The 17353-nt window shown below is 47.7% G+C and overlaps 7 protein-coding genes across 7 annotated transcripts; 4 read left to right on the forward strand and 3 right to left on the reverse strand.

The window, feature by feature from the left end:
- Positions 1-18: 18 nt before the first annotated feature.
- A1O9_10501 (uncharacterized protein) lies at positions 19-1801 on the forward strand (the record flags this gene model as incomplete). The annotated part of the gene is made up of 2 exons (XM_013400662.1): positions 19-1242; positions 1307-1801. 2 exons carry the CDS (start codon positions 19-21, stop codon positions 1799-1801), a joined length of 1719 nt encoding a protein of 572 aa, XP_013256116.1.
- Positions 1802-3498: 1697 nt separating this feature from the next.
- On the reverse strand, positions 3499-3777 carry A1O9_10502 (uncharacterized protein; the record flags this gene model as incomplete). Its single annotated transcript, XM_013400663.1, has 1 exon — positions 3499-3777. The coding sequence occupies one exon, from the start codon at positions 3775-3777 to the stop codon at positions 3499-3501; it is 279 nt and encodes a 92-aa protein (XP_013256117.1).
- Positions 3778-5621: 1844 nt separating this feature from the next.
- On the forward strand, positions 5622-6569 carry A1O9_10503 (UDP-glucose 4-epimerase; the record flags this gene model as incomplete). Its single annotated transcript, XM_013400664.1, has 1 exon — positions 5622-6569. The coding sequence occupies one exon, from the start codon at positions 5622-5624 to the stop codon at positions 6567-6569; it is 948 nt and encodes a 315-aa protein (XP_013256118.1).
- A 584-nt stretch (positions 6570-7153) lies between these two features.
- On the reverse strand, positions 7154-9291 carry A1O9_10504 (uncharacterized protein; the record flags this gene model as incomplete). Its single annotated transcript, XM_013400665.1, has 7 exons — positions 7154-8021; positions 8076-8182; positions 8231-8442; positions 8495-8565; positions 8624-8677; positions 8729-9132; positions 9163-9291. The coding sequence occupies 7 exons, from the start codon at positions 9289-9291 to the stop codon at positions 7154-7156; spliced, it is 1845 nt and encodes a 614-aa protein (XP_013256119.1).
- A 2773-nt stretch (positions 9292-12064) lies between these two features.
- A1O9_10505 (uncharacterized protein) lies at positions 12065-12304 on the forward strand (the record flags this gene model as incomplete). The annotated part of the gene is made up of 1 exon (XM_013400666.1): positions 12065-12304. One exon carries the CDS (start codon positions 12065-12067, stop codon positions 12302-12304), a length of 240 nt encoding a protein of 79 aa, XP_013256120.1.
- Positions 12305-13495: 1191 nt separating this feature from the next.
- On the reverse strand, positions 13496-14678 carry A1O9_10506 (uncharacterized protein; the record flags this gene model as incomplete). Its single annotated transcript, XM_013400667.1, has 6 exons — positions 13496-13623; positions 13674-13813; positions 13864-14125; positions 14186-14345; positions 14377-14437; positions 14536-14678. Coding segments are annotated over 6 exons (894 nt in total), but the record flags the coding sequence as incomplete, so codon positions are not given.
- A 497-nt stretch (positions 14679-15175) lies between these two features.
- Positions 15176-16792, forward strand: A1O9_10507 (uncharacterized protein; the record flags this gene model as incomplete). The annotated part of the gene is made up of 6 exons (XM_013400668.1): positions 15176-15499; positions 15599-15705; positions 15783-16206; positions 16259-16403; positions 16480-16700; positions 16751-16792. The coding sequence occupies 6 exons, from the start codon at positions 15176-15178 to the stop codon at positions 16790-16792; spliced, it is 1263 nt and encodes a 420-aa protein (XP_013256122.1).
- Positions 16793-17353: the final 561 nt, after the last annotated feature.

The raw sequence follows: 17353 nt of genomic DNA on the forward strand, positions 1-17353 counted from the left end.
CTTTGCCGCTTTTGTACCATGTCGGAGGCCGCTCTCTCATACCATGAACCAGGCATCATCCTCATTCTGGTTCAATCGTCATTCCTCATCGTATTGAATGTCGCAGGAGCAACGGTCGATTATTATCTGTACTGTGGTCTGATTGCTCAGGTTCTCCTTGGCATGGGATGGGGAGCACCTGGGGCGGCATTGCTCTCAAATGACTTCCAAGAAGTCGCTACCCAACTTGGCTACCTTGGCTTAATTGCCATCATCTTTGAAGGCGGGCTCTCTACGTCTGTAAAGGCTGTCCAACAAAACCTAATACTATCAATATGCGTCGCTCTGACCGGGATTCTCCTCCCCGTCGGGTTTTCGTACTCGCTATGCGCCCTTGCGTCCGCATCCAATCTTCAGGCTTTTGCGGCAGGGGCTGCTCTGTGCTCCACAAGTCTAGGGACCACCTTCAACCTCTTGAAGACTACTGATATGACCTCGACTCGCTTGGGTGTTGTCTTAACATCGGCCGCCATGCTAGACGATGTGGTTGGACTAATTATGGTGCAGGTTATCTCTAACTTAGGTTCGGGCCCTAATTCTTTTAAGGCCATCTCAGTTGTGCGTCCAGTTTTCGTGTCATTTGGCTTTGCAGTAGTCTTGATCCTTATTTGCAAGTACGCCTGCAAACCGATCATGAATCATATATCGATGCCGCAAATGGCGAGAAGCCTGCTAGCAAAGCCTGTGGCTTATTTTCTGGGGTGTACAGTGTTTCTTCTGGCCCTCATTACTTCTGCAAGCTATGCAGGCACCTCTGTTCTCTTTGCTGCATACCTCGCCGGTGCCAGTATCTCTTGGCTTGACGCAAACCAGACCCGATCAAAAAATCATCCCGGAGAAAATCTAAACGTTCGTCAACAACCTCCAGACAATCCCACTGCTGCTTTTAAGAAGGGGAAACTAGTCCCAGACGTAAACAAGCAGGGGCGATCCGAAAGAGAAGAAGATGTTGATGAAGTGAAAGAAGTCTCGAACGAACAGTTACCCAGCGCTGATTTCCAGCAACCACCGGCTAGACAAGAGCCCACTCCGCCTCCTGAGGGCGCGGAGCCAGAGACTACGACGAACCCAGGTATTCTTCCAGGTTCTGTAGAGTTGCATTCCTTGAAAAGGGGCCAAGTCGAGAACAGCAGCCGTAGTCTGCGTATGTATAATGACTACTATGCCCCTTCCGTCGAACGCCTTCTAAAACCTTTCTTCTTTGTAAGTGTCCATCGGCTTCGCGATCTGCTACATCTTTAATACTGGCGCTGACCAACGTCGATAGGCATCAATTGGCTTCTCAATACCAATAACAAAGATGTGTCGCGGCCCAGTCCTTTGGCGGGGTGTTACATATGCCATTATTATGGCGTTCGGTAAACTTTCCTGTGGTCTATGGCTTCTTCGCCTATCAAAGCTGTCGAACAATCCCAGTGGCACCACGGAGAAGAAACGAACAGCAGTCTCTGTCATGAGGCCAATATCAATGTATCCTGCATCTATTCTGGGGTCTGCAATGATCGCACGGGGTGAAATTGGCTTCTTAATCTCCGCGCTCGCGGCGACTAATGGCATCTTCAACGGCGAAAACAAAGATGCAGATGCCCCAGCCAACGAATCCGAAATATTTCTAGTTGTAACTTGGGGCATTCTGCTTTGCACAGTAGCTGGCCCCCTTGCTTTAGGCCTTCTTATGAGACGTGTGCGACGACTTCAACAAAAAGGACCTGGCCCAGATGGAGGAAAAGAAGACCCTCTTGGAATTTGGGCTGTTGACTAGATCTCATGTGCGTGGATCGATGTCTTTTCAGCGAGTATCCTGTAATTGAAGGCTGAATGCTACATCTAGCTATCGAACAACCCGACAGCAGGAAAGAGCTTGACTACCGCAAGAAACTAGCTTTTATCTGCCATCGACTCTTGTTTCTTCTGATGGTTGTCCGGATACGAGGGGTTCAAGACAAGCAACCAATCACCGGAACTGCAAACTCGTGTTCGTTCGATTTAAAGTTCGGAAGCTTGTACGGAGAAATTCAAGAGAAATGGCTTTGAAAGTCCTGCTCATCGACTGTCCAACAAAAAGTCCAATTTGAAAGCATTCCAACATTCAATCAAGATCAAAGGCCCTGGCTACATGTTTTTTGATGCTATCGATATTGCGCGGAAGGTTGGGTATCGGTAGATTTGGATTGATGCACTCTGCATAGTTCAAGACTGTGCTGACGATCTTGCCCAAGAAGTGAGACGGATGGGTCATATATATAGCAATGCGGAACTAACGCTAGCAGCCTCACTCTCTGAGTCGGGGGAAATGAGGTTGCTCAAAGACCACAACCCCCGTCGACGAAGTCATGCTACACTACACCAGCTGCGACCTCTCTCCAACTTGCGAGGTATTTGTCGCTGGTCGACGATGTACTGACCTTGATCAAGATTTGACGAATGGAAACCTCAGTTAAAGAGCCTGGTGCTTACAGAAGCGTGCAATGTTACTCGAGATTCTTCACTTGGGCAAGGATCAACTATCCTGGATGTGCTGTACTGGTATATGGGCAGAGGGTTATTCTGTGCGCCTCGGCGCAAACTCCTCTTGATGAAGTTCTTAAATTCAGGGAGGTGTTTCAGTCCATGAACACGGACGATAAGCAAATTATGCATAGACCGACCCCACGAGCGGCTCCACCAGGACTCCTGGCATGCAATGACCGACCCCAAATGCAGCAAATTCGGGAAAGAAAGCCCTACAACCTATGGTCTTGCCTCTTGGAACAGTATACAATTGGAGCCATGAAACATGACACTGACAAGCTACCTGCGATCATGAGTTTAGCACGTCAATTTGCATAAAACTTGAGTACTAAAATTCTTAGTGAAGAAGAATGAGATGTCGTCTACACAGACGGTCTATGCCAAGATATGGGATGAGACCCTTCCATCCTTCAATCAGTCGAGGCAGCGCCCAGCCGTAAGCAATCGTTGCACTCTATGTCGCTAAGATTGACTGTGGCACAACAGATTGTCAACACTATGCTAACTGCGAGCCTAAACTCGGCTACGCTATACTGCTCAAGCCAACGAAGGATGCCTACTGTAAGAGCCTATTGTAAGAGAGTAGGCGTCGTTCAGGTCGTGTTTGTTCAATTCCTTGCAAAGGCCACGGAGGAATACATTGACATCATCTAAGGAATGCTTCTTAGCCATCCTACTTAAAGCCTCACAACCTAGTATGAGTTCTCACTACTGCGCTCATTAGATCTTTCCTGTTGCAAGTGAGACTTCTGCTTGACTATCCAGAATTTCACATTTCAGCTGTACTTGACTTACACTTATGGGCTCTTGAAGCAGAGTTTAACAATATCATTTTCTGCAGGGTCTCCTCCAACAAGAGCGATGCGCTGATTCAAGTTCTCACTTTCTGGATCAAAGGATGCCTTCTCTCCGTAAATGGCGGTACACTTGCCTTCTCTTGTGGTGGGGTCATAACCTACAGGGATTGCCGTGTGCGCGACGACTCAGTTGTCCTAGGCCACGACTCTGCCAGGTTCCTGCAGTTTGGTCAATACACTGTGCGGTTTTATCTGAAAGGTCTTTGTGGTAGCCCTGACCTATTCCCATCCCGCATTTAGGTCGTCGTTTGCATGTAGATGGTCCCGCAGGAAATTCAGAGACTCCACTCCTTCCTGACCTTTGAACACCGATATATGAATGACTAAGGAAGGATTGTAAATGAGTGACTTCAGCTTCGTCACCGGACATTTTTGCATCTGATAATCACGACGATGATGATCACAGCTCCTTCTTCGTTGCAGTGTTGATTGTAATCTGCACTTACGAAGGGGATTTTGACGTCCAACAGGGCCAGGAATGGTTCGTATCCATGATTGAGAGCATTGATATAAGCATGCTGTTCCCGATTCAACCAAGTCGTCCACTTTGAGAGGATAATTTAAGTGAACTCGGTCTGCCCCCGACTTGTTGTTGCCAAAGATGCTGACGTATCGTTGATCTCGTTGTAGAGCACAAAGTCAGTCTAGGTCGTGTACATTTCAGTTCTAGAAACGCGAAGCCCTACAATGTCATAATTCTTGCTGGGGCTGTGTTGCTGTTCAAGCGTAATGTCTTGCACCCTGAAGAAAACCACGCCGCTCTGGCCAGCGGCCACATCAATTGGGGTTTTAGTAGGAAGCTATGCCAACATGGAGACCACTGCCGCTTTCTTTAGATTTGGCGGCCTGTTCCCAGCCTTCTTTCGTGTTCAGCTTGGTATCGCCATTCGGGAGCATTGGCAAGAGAGCCCTGTGATCCTTGGATGCAGAACCCATCCTTCAAAGAGCATTTATTGTGTGGGATTCAATGGTCTGGTCACCAGTGAATGTTTCGTCAACGTTGGCCATGCGCAGTAGACCTGATCAGAACAGCCAAAATACTAGCGACGAAATTTCAGTGCGATTATCCAGTAACATGATCTGATTTGATCACTTGATCTTCAACCCTAAATTCACAGTCCCACTGATCCTCAAGCAAGAGAATCGGCAGTTGGTCACGTGGTGGCAGAAAGGACCACGAGGCTGAGTACTTTAGGGGAAAGGACAGCACTCGGGGTCCTAATACTGAACCATACCTTGACATCATGGTACCAAAAAAGGTATTGCTTTGAACCTTTAGGCTTGTTGTCATCTCAATGACTAATATGATCGGATATGTAATCGCCAGGTATGCTTGTCTGTCTGAGACTGTACCTTCATTGATGGATGGCTGTCAATATACAGAGCGGCTCGATGGAAACTTCGTGCGCAAGGGGTCCTGCTTCATGCAAACAAAGCTCGTGCGACAGTATATTCCAAACGCTTGTCGCAAAGTGAACGCTGATTCACTACTATCGAATGCATCTCAATTATAGCTCTCTTTCCACTTCATGTCTTCAGATGTCTTCATCCGAACCACTCAAAACTTGATGTGTGAACGATATCAAAATACACAAATGGATCTGAGCACCATGAGCGTCGGCGATGCCACCTACTGGCAAGAAGTCAACACCTTCCTCTCGCTGCTTCCCGACATTGAGCCCGCTGACTTTCACATATTAGTACTCCTGGATGAGGTCAAATACACTCTAGTTTCCTGGTTCCTCACCACAAGCCGAAACCTACCGATGCAAGCTTGCCTGGCCAAGATCCATTTCAGAATTGATTTAATGTTCTATTTTGATTCCATCTACCTCACCCTTATAACTCACTCCACCCATGAGTTCGTCAGCAACGAGCTCTCGAGGATGCAGAGTTGCTTGCGATCATCTACGAGAGGGCATATGATCATACACACATTTGAAACCGATTCTAAACCCTATTTTTCCGAAGCTGAGGCCGAACCAGCTGCTAGACAGCCTGCTTGTCCCTCAATGCAATATGATCCGCCCCACTGTTACGGCCCATCCCCGCAACACTCGGAGGGAGATTCTCCGATAATTCATTCTTCACATCCCTGACCGAAAAACCCATCTTCAGCATCTGTGCGAGCCAACGTGGCCTTCTCAACCCGAACTAGGTCCTGAAACAATCACTTCCAGGTGCACCACGGATCTCCAGGAATCAAGAAAAATCATGGGCAAAAGGCGGATCGTATTTACAGGAGGCAGCGGCAAAGTCGGGAAGCACGTCGTAAGACAGCTGCTCACCTACGGCTACGAGATTCTCAACCTGGACATCACTCGGCCCACAGATTTGGGAATTTACACCATCAAATGTGATGTCACGGACAGCGGACAGGTCTTCAGCTGTTTGAACACATATATGCGCTTCGGCGAGCCTTTCCCGGCCGAGCCGCCAAGAATACCTGATGCAGTGGTTCATTTCGCAGGTATCCCGACCCCGATGATCTATTCCGACGGCGAGACATTCAAAAACAATATCCTCGGGATGCACAACATCATAGAGGCCGCATGCAAGATGGGCATCAAGAAAATCATCATCGCGAGCAGTGTCACCACTTACGGTGTTGCCTTTGGCCAAGGTAATGTCGAGTACCCCTCATTCCCGATAACTGAAGACCTCGATTCAAATCCGTCGGACCCTTACGCATTGTCAAAGATCTGCGGTGAGAGGATTGCGAGGAGTTTTGCTGCACGGTTTGGTGTCGACATCTACTGTTTGAGGATCGGACGGGTGTTTGAGCCGGATGAGTACGACAGCGATATGTTCTATGGATACTTCCACGAACCGGAAAAGTGGGCCCCACATGGCTGGTCGTATACTGATGCCAGAGATCTTGGACAGATGTGCCATCGTGGAATCGAAGTTTCAGGCCTTGGCTATCAGGTCTTCAATGCCACGAACGACAGCATCACCAACAGCCACCGGACTGTGGAATTTCTCAAAAGAATGTATCCGCAGATTATGCACACTAGAGAGATGGATGAATTCGAGGCTCCAATCAGTAATAAGAAGATCAGAGAGATGCTAGGCTTTGAGGAAGAACATCCCTGGAAGAAGTATTTCACCAAATACTATGCGATGAGTCGTGATGAAGTTGTGAGTAAGCAAACCTCATAACTGTGGATTCAAGACAAAAAAATCATTCCTACGCGGCACAGGACATTGTCAATTAGTGATTAATTATCTGGTGGCGTGGCGCTTGTCTGGTGCGGATCAGAGGGACAAGGATTTATGTGCCTGGAACTGCATGTCAGCAAGACTTCCCCTTTTGTTGATGATAATTACTAGCTTGCAGTTTCTACTGCGTCACATGTAAGCATGCGAGCTTGCAGATACTCTGAGCATGTGCGAAAGACATCTGGTCTGTAGAAATTGAGATGATCGTGGGATCGTCTTTGGCCCGCATGACGGACTAGAATGCATACTAAACAATGCGGCCGATTCGTGGAACTGGTGTCTCTTGTAGAGTGTTATCCCAAGCAGGGCTCTACAAGTTCACAGGGATCTGCAACCAGGCTTCCAAAGAGAGAGTTCCCTCGTACATATCCTAGCCTATGAGATCTGTAACTGACTATTCGAGGCCCATACTCCTTGTTAGTATCTCTCATTCGCCTCTCTCAGTCCCCATCCTCTACGCCGAGAGTTGTAAAAATAAAATAAAATTGAATGTTTGTGAGTATCCGCAACGAAACCATTCTTCTTTACTTGGTCGCAAAGGTGCTTCTCGCTCTCAAGACCCCGCCATATTTCCACAGACCAAACATACCCGCAACGCCAACAACGGCCAAGCCAGCCAACAGACTCACGCCACCACCGATCCCAAGGTTGATAAACATAGGTCGAGAGAAGAGAACACAGCCTGCAGCAAATGCCGCTCTTGAGAGATCGTTCGCCGCAAAAAGAGAGGCCGTGTATTGAGGGTACGATAGCGGGATGTAGACGAAGATGCACTGGAATATGATGAAATTAGATGCTACCAAAATCACCACACCAATGATACTGGCCATCCAATGAACAGAGGCGCGAGCAGTCCACCCAAACAGGAAGTACCCTATAGGGAGGGTGACTACCGCAAACAGAGCGGGTACCAGTCGATGCTCTGGGCTTCGAAGACCGTTCTTTTTGATGTCGGGGATCAAATAGTAGATCTGGTACACGAGGAAGATAATAAGGCCGACGATACATGCAACGCCAATGCTCAGGAAGGTAAGGCCGACTTCTCCGAGATTGAACCCGTAGATTGGAGGATACACCAACGGGAAAACTTCGAAGAAGGAATAATAGATGCCGTAAGTCAAAGAAGTGTAGATGTTGGTGAACGTAATCGCGGGATCCTTGATAAAGATTTCGATTGGTTTGATAAGGGCATCCCAGAAGACTTCAGTAAACTTGAGATTCGCTTGATCGATCTCGGTCTGGGCTTTGAGGTCATCTCTCCCTGTGATCTTGCGTAGTCTCTGGGCACGGCGGCGTAGGATATTCTCCGAAGAGGTTTCAGGGAAAGCAATGATGAAAAGAACCATGATCGGGCCAGTCAGCCAAACAATTTCCCAAAGGCCCCACCTCCAACTGCACATTGTTAGCGTTCTTATCTTTGACTGCTACAATATTCCTAGGACTTACCCTTTTGCCTGCACGGCAAAGCCACTTACTACAGGACCAAGAGCCGGGCCCCAAAAGGCGGCAACAGTCCACGATGACAAGTAGATAGGTAGTTCCAAGAATCCATACTGTATAAGTGTGAGTAGAGCGGTCTTCTAAGAGCTGGTATGGCTTACAATGTCGCCTACAGTAGCCCCACCATTTGCGAGACATGGGCTACCAAAGAAGCCTGTCAAGAATCGCAGGACCAAAAGACCAGCGTAGTTCTTCACCAACGCTGTCGGGATGGAGAGGATGACAAAAAGGATGAAAGTTGGGAGATACACCCAATTCCTTCCAAACAATGCAATTTCGGACATGGGAGCAAACAATAAAGGACCGATACCATCTTGAACTATGTTAGGCGCGCAGATTTCGAGGGGTGCCAGTAGTATACTTACATCCAATGACATATATTGCCAGACCCAAGGCAGCCGCAGTTGGGCCGACGCCAAACTCACGCATTATACCCCTATAAATCCAATCAGCGACAGCGACTCTATGAACAGAATTTCCATTCAATTACGTACTCTTCACCACTAACGTACATACTTGAAGCACCGTAGACAGCACAAGTATACAAACTGAAGAGAGCGTTAGCTATGGCTGAAGGCCAGCTGGAAGGGCGAACATACGCAAGCTGTACGAGGACCAACGCCTTCTTAATCCGAGACCAATTCTGGGGATTTTCCGGATCGTCGGTCTTGTACCAAGTGACGAGAATACTTCCATCGGATGTAGTGCTCGGAGCAATTGGTATACTCTTTGTTTTAGTCATTGCTAGCTGTTGTTCTTCTTCAAATCGTTCTGCTGAATATCGCGTAGAGGTTCTTGTCAGGACGCGCTCCACACCTCTCTCCTGGTCTCGGACTGTCGTTCTCGACACAGGTCGATGAATTTCCAGGTCTTCCGGATTCCGAGAAGGTTCTGTGGCCTTCTCCAGGGCTTCATCTTCATAGCCGGATCTAGGGATGGTTGGTTGACCATTCACGTTTGAACCAGCTCCTGCCACCTCGGACTCGGACTTCTCGGTGGGATCCTGTGAGCTTGATTAGGTACGAACTCGGACATAGCATACCAAACTTACGTATGGTGGCCATGTGAATCCTTCTACTTCTTCTGGATATTGGAGAAGTCTGTTTTTAGACAGTAGTCTGATGATCTGGCCCAACCAGGCATCTCTAACAATATCCTTCATTTTGAGTCGCCAAATTGAAAATTAACTTTCTATCGCTAAGAGAAAAGATGGGAAAGATTACAGGAGGTGCCACGCTGGCAACCATTCCTGGGGCAGTATTGGCATCCATATATACTTCTTAAAGTCCCCGCGCAGAGAAATGGTTGCTTAGGCATTCTGATTATCAACATTCAAGGTTATTCAAGCAGCGTAAGCTCGCAGCCTGCTAATGACAAAAGTCCAGCGCAAGGAGCTACTGCCGCTAACCGAACGAAAATAGCTGGTAATCAGAAGTTGTCATGGAACTACCATGTGCTGGGCGACAAGGGTGTGTTGGAAGCGAGTGGAAGCCTATGGCCGTGGGAAATTCCTAATTGAGGCAAAGGGGCCGCAGGCGTCAGGGGTTAAACTTCGCAGCCTTTCAAATTAGGAAAGTTTGGATCTTCCAGGGATTGTTTCCCATGGGCGCTTTAGGATAGACCTGTCTTGGCTTACTTAGCATCTTGTCTCAGCAAAAGCTTGAAATGCATGCGTCCGCGTTGGCGGCTGGCGGCATTCCTCGAAGACAAGGCTGAGCGGACGTGCTACCGCGCCGCGGGTCTCTGGTAGGCCCCGCTAGACGATGACAAACCGATTTTTGACGTACGTAGGGGCCGATTAGTGAACATCCGAAGCCCTAAGTACTTCGTACGTAGTACGGAGTACGGAGTACGGGACTGAAAAATTCTCCTACGTTAGACGAAAGGCGGGAATGCCACATCGGAGGAAGAGCTAGTTAGTCATCGCTGTACTGACGTCACTATCACGTGACCGCAGCTAAAGTACGCTAAGCTTGATCCGGCTACTCACCATTCTACATCGATTAATTCTTCGGTCTTTCCTGAATCGCGTCTGCGATTGTTGGGCTGTCATGCTGGTAAGAATGATGGCTACGGTCCTACGGAGAGAAGTAAATCGAATTCAGTAGTCGCGAATACCCCTAGCAGATGAAAATCTCAAGGCCTCTAGAGCCCATTTCGCGCTTCTAACTACGCCTAGGTGTTGAGCCTCATACGTTGGTAAGAGGTGATGTCGTATACTGCCGCCTTCGATGATCTTATAGTGTTTAACAAACCTCAGCCTAGCGAGCGAGCTTGTAGGAGTCACTAACCATCTTAAAGGCGACAGTGCGTAATACTGGCCACGGGGATAGCTGATAAAGCCGAAGGCAAAGCAAAATAGCCCATCATTAAAATGATGTATTGATGAATACGGGTCGAGACACATTAAATACTGATCCTCACGCAGCTTGCACGAGAGAACGATCTAAATAGTAGACTCCTTAATCTTGATAAAGATGAACGGGGTTATCTGTTTGCTTTGCAATAAACAGTAGTTTACTCTAAGGTATTCTAGCCACCTCAGACATAACCATCTCTCGCACTTCCAAGGGGCAACTATATAAGCCCGAGGCTTTTTGCCTTTTATCTTTCTTCTCTAGTTCTCTTTGCCGCTCGTGCTCCACCCACTTTCGCTTGGCCTCTTTCTTTCCGTGTGTAAGTCACTGTTTACAGCTCGACTCGCTTCCGTCTAGTGTCCCTTTTCCTCTGAGCCTCTACCAATTCATTGCGAGGCCGGCACGTGACCAGTTACCCATTCGCACCTGCACCGCATCAAAGAAACCAGCTCGCATAATTTCGAAAGGTTGAATGCGATTATACGTTCAACGAAAAGCAGGAACCCTAAACCTCCTGTGACATTGATGAGTAATGATAGTGGTAAACAGAGCAGTGGAAACCAGAACAGGTTGTGCCTATGGACAGATTCTGGGCCCTTGCATCGCGCTTGTAGCTCAATCCTTCTTCGTGATGTTTGACCCTCCCACTCTCCCCCACTTCTCCCTGGGAGCTGGTCTGCGAAAGGACTTCTTCGTGGGGACATTGAAATTGGGACGTTGATCCTCTATTTGGTCCCGTTCTGCAACCTGGAAATGTGAAGATCAAAATTTGGGTCGTCACTACACACCCCAGAAAATCCTTTGGCCGGAGTAATGCTCTCACATATTGACTAGCTGATTGAACGCCTGGATGATAATAACCTAGACACACTCGTCGGTGCTTCAATTGATGGTTGCATTGGTGGTTGCTGGGTGGCACGGCGTCTGCAAAAGTTTGATAGCAAAGATAACCTACGAATTCGGACTCCCACCGGCAAGTGTGCTCGGGATTGTAGTACCCAAGGGTCCTACAAGCTATCGGTCATCCGCATCCAGATCTACTGTTCATCGGTTGCCCTCGTAGAAAATACTTAGAGCTTGTGTGGTCTGGGCCATCGCTGTAAAAGAGTCGCATGTCGCATCGTACGGTAGTCCCAAAGATCAATACTTCGCGACCTTGATGAACGCAATCTCAAAATTATAGCATCTTCCCGAGATTTTCGGGACATTGTTACATCTCTTCTTTTGGCCCGAGTGGCATCCCGACGTTCCGGAGAACCGCGGTACCGAAGGATAATTTTAGTCATCCTCTGCTGTAGTGAGTCAAATAATATAGGACAATACTATGCAGATCGATGGTTCCGCGGTTTCAAAGAAGCTTTGATTCCAATGCAGGCATATCCATCATCGACGATGCAATTAGGTGACGAGAACTTTCAACTTTTGAATATATCTCCGGGAATGCACCGACAAATGCACAGCTTGTATTTACTGCTGGTCCTCAAATCTAAACAAAACGATCGCGGAGAAGCATACCCAGCGAGGAAAGATCGCTCAGCACAGCCATTCGAAAGACAGTTCTAGCTTTTACTAACCAGAATGAAAGCCATTGTGCTGGATGGAGAACCTGGTAAAGCGTCCATCGTGTATGATCAACCTGATCCTCAAATCCCCCCAGGATATATTCTCGTCGACGTCAAAGCTGTGGCTTTGAACCCTACAGACTGGAAACACATCGATTTTGCCAATACAAAAGAGGGTGCATTGTCCGGCTGTGATTTCGCCGGTGTGGTCGCCCAGACTGGTCATTGGATACACCAAAAGCTGGGAGATCGGTAATCGAGTTTGTGGGTTTGCTCATGGTGGTAATCAGTTGCAGAATGAGGATAGAGCATTTGCAGAAACAATTTGTGTTTTGGCCGACATTACGCCTAAAATCCCGGACCATTTGCACTTCAACCAAGCTGCCTCACTCGGAATAGGCGTCTTCACATGTGGTCAAGGAATGTTCCAGGAGATGGGCTTGAATTGGCCCAGTCAGGCAAAGCATAGCAACGGCGAACCCATTCTGATATATAGAGGCAGCTCTGCCACAGGGTTCTTAGGCATACAGTTCGCCAAACTATAAGCAACTTCCACTAGTGCAACACCATACTTCAAAATCTAACCATGTGCAACAGCGCCGGATACAGACCTTTTACCACCTGTTCTCCTCGCAATTTCGACTCAATGCGGTCATTAGGGGGCGTTACGTTTAACTACAATGATCCAGCTTGCGTCGGAAAAATCAAGCAACATACTGATAACGAACTGAAATATGCTTGGGATACCATATCTTCTGCCGAGACGGCAAAGCTGTGCGCGGATGTCCTTGTCTCTGGCGGATCATATGGAGCTATTCTAAAAATACAGTCACCTCGATCAGATATCATATCGACGAGGTCGCTTGAATATACTGTCGATGGGGGAACCAGTTGAAAAACCCAACGTATCCCTCCCGGTTCAACCAGACCATTTTGAGTTCATGAAGAAATGGGTAGTTGAGGTTGAGGGTCTGTTGAAGGAAAATAAGCTAAGGGTCCATAATGTCAGAGTATGTCCCAGACTGGAAAATATATTCGCGGGACTAGACTTGATTAGACGAGGCAAAATCAGCGGAGAGAAATTGGTGTACACCTTGTGACCAACGTTGCGTGGAGAACCGAATATGATACTGAAAACAGATGTTCTCCAGGTTATTTAGTTTAAAAATCTGCAATCCCATCGCCATTATGACGGTAGTGCCAGTGCTCACTTAAAGCATGACCTATCAGAAGCCAGTGCACAAGGATATGGTGTATCTCCGAAAACTGTCACAGGGTCCATGGCCTGATTTTCACGAGCTTGTGGCTCAAGAGCCTTTAAGGTCTGGCCAAGGGCTACGTAGAAGTTCTAGACATTTTCAATGGTGGCGCTGAAAGCTGACCTGATTTTAGGCTTAGACTAAGTTGGTGGGCAACTATGACAGTCTTTGTCTCATGAAATCTACTTGCGATGCGACACTCTTAAGATGTCCTTCCGAAGCTGATGGCAAAGAGTGCCTGGCTTATAATCGTCCTCGTCAAGATCACAGTAACCTTCCTTGACCATGTTCCGGGGTAATATTCCAAAACCACGTCCTATATATAGTCAGCGAGCCGTATATACATCAGAAAAGCTCTGTCTGTACCATGGATGGAATTGTCTACCGATATTCGCAAAACACAGTGAGCACAATCTTCAGCTAGACCAAAGTCCGAGCCTATCTCCTCAAGCTGTGTAGTCAGCAGACTCGCAGCCTCTTTACTCAATATAGGAGTGTGGATGAACCTATTTCCGTTAGATACAGCTTCTGCTGATTAACGAATGCGGAGTGGTACCAGGGGGAAATTATATTCACCTGACAAACGCCTTTGTGCCTTAGAGCCCTCATCACAGCTCTCAATCCGAACTTGGCGGAGCCATAGGAGGGACGCGAGTCAAGGTAGCCAGCAAGACTCGAGTTCAGAATGAGACATTTGTTCTGTGGAGGGATTTCTGGAAGTAGTAAGTAGTGGTTTAAAGCCAGCCCAGTCGTGTACATTGTTCCGATCAGATTTGTCTGGACAATTCGCGTGTCTGGTTCTTCGACATCTGCATCAACTACGGCAAGCCATTAGCATCAAATAAATAGGTAGTTGAACTTCAGCTTGGCGAACTGACGATTCATCAGGAGCGGATCATCTCCGGATATACCGGCGTTGGCGACGATTATATCGATGCTATTGTTAACGGACTTCGCAACGACTGATTTGAACGCCGTCTTCTGGTCCGGCCAGGAACAGATGTCGCACTTTGTGAAATAAACACTGTCTTTGTTAACCTTGAACCCTGCGCTATGTTTGGAAAGGTACGGACTTGGGCAATGCAAGACCCTCGGGGGTGGGGTTGAGGTCAGCATTGACTACGATAGCACTGAAAAGGGTCAGGAAAAAGCTAGACAACACGACCCCATAGATATGCCCACCCGGCCTTGCTGAAGGCTGTGACATAGGCATATCCCAACCCACTACTTCCTGCATTCTATCAGCTCAAAGACAATTGCCTGAAAGAAAGAAGTCGAATCCCCTGTCACAAGAACGGTTTTTCCTCGAAGATTTCCGAATTCCACCGCCCTGGAACAATCGACTGGGCCTAGATCTTGGTATTGCAAAGACATTTTGAGATTAGGTGACTGATTGCATGTCGAAATCTGAAGGGCGCATTAGGTAGTAGATATGGGGAAATGTAGGGTGGAGGAGTATTGAGAAGTTGCCTTTATCGACCGACTCCGCGGCCCGAACGACATCCCTTATTTATCCCACCTTTTAGTCGAGAGTAACGCACCGTTATCATTGATTTAGAGTGGCCGCTGCTAATTGCTTGGAAGGGCTTCCAGATACCGAAGTTAAGAGACAGATCAATGTGCGGTCGGAGTTCTCAACTCTTGAAAGTTGTCCGAGGCATGCGGCTCGGAACGACAGTCAGGACAATGCCTGGTACAATGACCTATCACATGTGAGTAGATGCTGAACCCTTGTCACATCAGAGACCATCCGAATGTGCCGAATATAGACTCCCTTGATAAAGGGGACTTGGCCAGCGGTGAAGACCTCTCGTGGCGGCGCACTTGTAGGGGAATGACAGAACGCACTCGAACAGTCAAGAGCAACCATGTTTACCGAAAATGGGTTACTGGAGCCTTATGAGGTGCAAGTGATGGAGACTAAAGACGGCTCTAAGAGCTCAGACTGCGCTCAGGTCAATGCCGCAGTCGCAAAGTATCCAGATGTCAAATCCTATGCCAGCCCCAACGACACTGCGATACGTGATGCCCCTTCTTGGACACCACAAAGAAAGCTCAAGGTCATAACCATAGGAGCTGGCTTTTCTGGTCTCATATTTGCACACAAATTGCAACATGAGCACGGGGAATTCCACGAGTTAGTAGACCACGAGATCTATGAAGCAAGAGAAAATATTGGGGCAACCTGGCTGGTGAACAACTATCCTGGTGCCCAATGAGACGTGCCGGTGCACATATATGTATGTTGACCTCATGAATCTATGCTGAAATAACATACTTACTGTGACTAGGCTTTTCCATTCGATCCAAAACCAGATTGGACCCAATTCTACGCAACTGGTGCGGACATTCCAGCCTATATCGAGAGCACCGTTAAAAATGGAACCTGGATCGCAATGTAAAGCTCAATCATCGGGTTGTGGAGACGATGTGGCAAGAAGATCTAGGCAACTGGAAGGTCACTATAGAGAATAGCGAGAAAACTTTTGTGGAATATGCAGACATACTAGTGTCTGGCCAGGGCGTGTTGAACAATTGGCGGTGGCCCGATATTGAGGGTCTAAGCACTTTCGAAGGCGACAAGTGTCACTCTGCCGCTTGGGACCATGATTTTGACTATTCGGAAAAAACCATTGCTGTCATTGGTAATGGCTCATCTGGTGTACAAATTATCCCCAAACTTGCAGAGCTTCCAAAAACCAAAGTTATCGCATTCCAGCGAACACCAAACTATGTCTCCACACCGCTTCCGCCTGGGAATCTAATGGGGCGTGAAGGAGATGTCAGCAACAACCCTACCTTCACCGAAGAAGACAAGAAACGATTTCGCGACGAAACAGAGTTTCACCGCGACTACAGACGCAGAACTATTCATCAAATCAACAGCGCTTTTAAGATGGTGAGGCTTGTATCCTGTCGAGTCGACTGTCAGGTAGCTGATAAAGTCGTAGTTTCTCAAGGGCTCCACGGCAAATGAGGCTATCACTGACGCTGCGCGCAAGCAGATGACTATGAGGCTAAAGAACGACGCTGACCTGTGCTCTAATTTGATCCCGGACTGGGGACTTGGTTGTCGCCGTATCACACCTGGAGAAGGTAAGTCATTCACACAAAAAGATGGTGTTTTGGTAATATTCAACTGCTGTCCGAAAATTCTAAAAATTAAGTATAGGCTATTTAGAATCACTTACTAGGGCGAATGTTAAGTTGGTCAACAGCTCCGTCGTGAAGGCGACTGCGAATTCTATCACTACGGCAGATGGCCAGACCTTTGACGTCGATGTGATTGTATGTGCTACCGGGTTTGACGTGTCTCTCCGACTTCAGTGGAACATGGTGGGTAGAAAGAACGTAGATTTGCGTAAGGAATGGGAAGTTGACCCCGAATCCTATGTAAGTACTCACACTTCTATCCTTCTTTTTCCCTTTTTTTCTTTGGCTAGGGAGAATGGCTCAACTCCAATAATTGGCTGGATCCTTGCTAATCACGGCTTCGAATAGTTATCTGTTGCGGCCCGAGATATGCCTAATTTCTTTATGTTTGTTTGGCTGTCTTGAGAGTGATTGTAACACTAATCATGACCCCCGTCAGGTGGCTGCTAACCATTGTTAGGAGACTAGCTGAAAGACTTAAGACGAAGAAGCGGCGTGTATGGGGCTCCATCCCTCGCATAGGGAAAATGAGAGCAAGGCTCACGACTCAGTTGCTCTACACTCTGAATATTCGTCCATAGAGTGGAGAAGGCGTTGATAAAGTTACCGTCTCGGCGTAAAAAATCGTTCAATGAGCGAGACATGGCCTACCAGAATGACAGTAGAGCACAGTCGCAGCTTCTCATATAACTAGATCTCGATCCGCTCACGCCTTCCAAGTCCCTCATCGTACCACAATGAATACAAACCACTTATTTAATGGAGGCTCCCGAGAAGGAAACGTCGATATAATTCGATCCATCTGGCGTTATACGTCAATACCCGCGAAATGACGCGGAAGCAGTTCGACGCCCCTTCTTTCCATATAGAGGGTACGTCCCTGATGCAACCCA

Source organism: Exophiala aquamarina, assembly GCF_000709125.1.
Source record: "Exophiala aquamarina CBS 119918 chromosome Unknown aczIA-supercont1.13, whole genome shotgun sequence".
NCBI classification, from domain to species: domain Eukaryota; kingdom Fungi; phylum Ascomycota; class Eurotiomycetes; order Chaetothyriales; family Herpotrichiellaceae; genus Exophiala; species Exophiala aquamarina.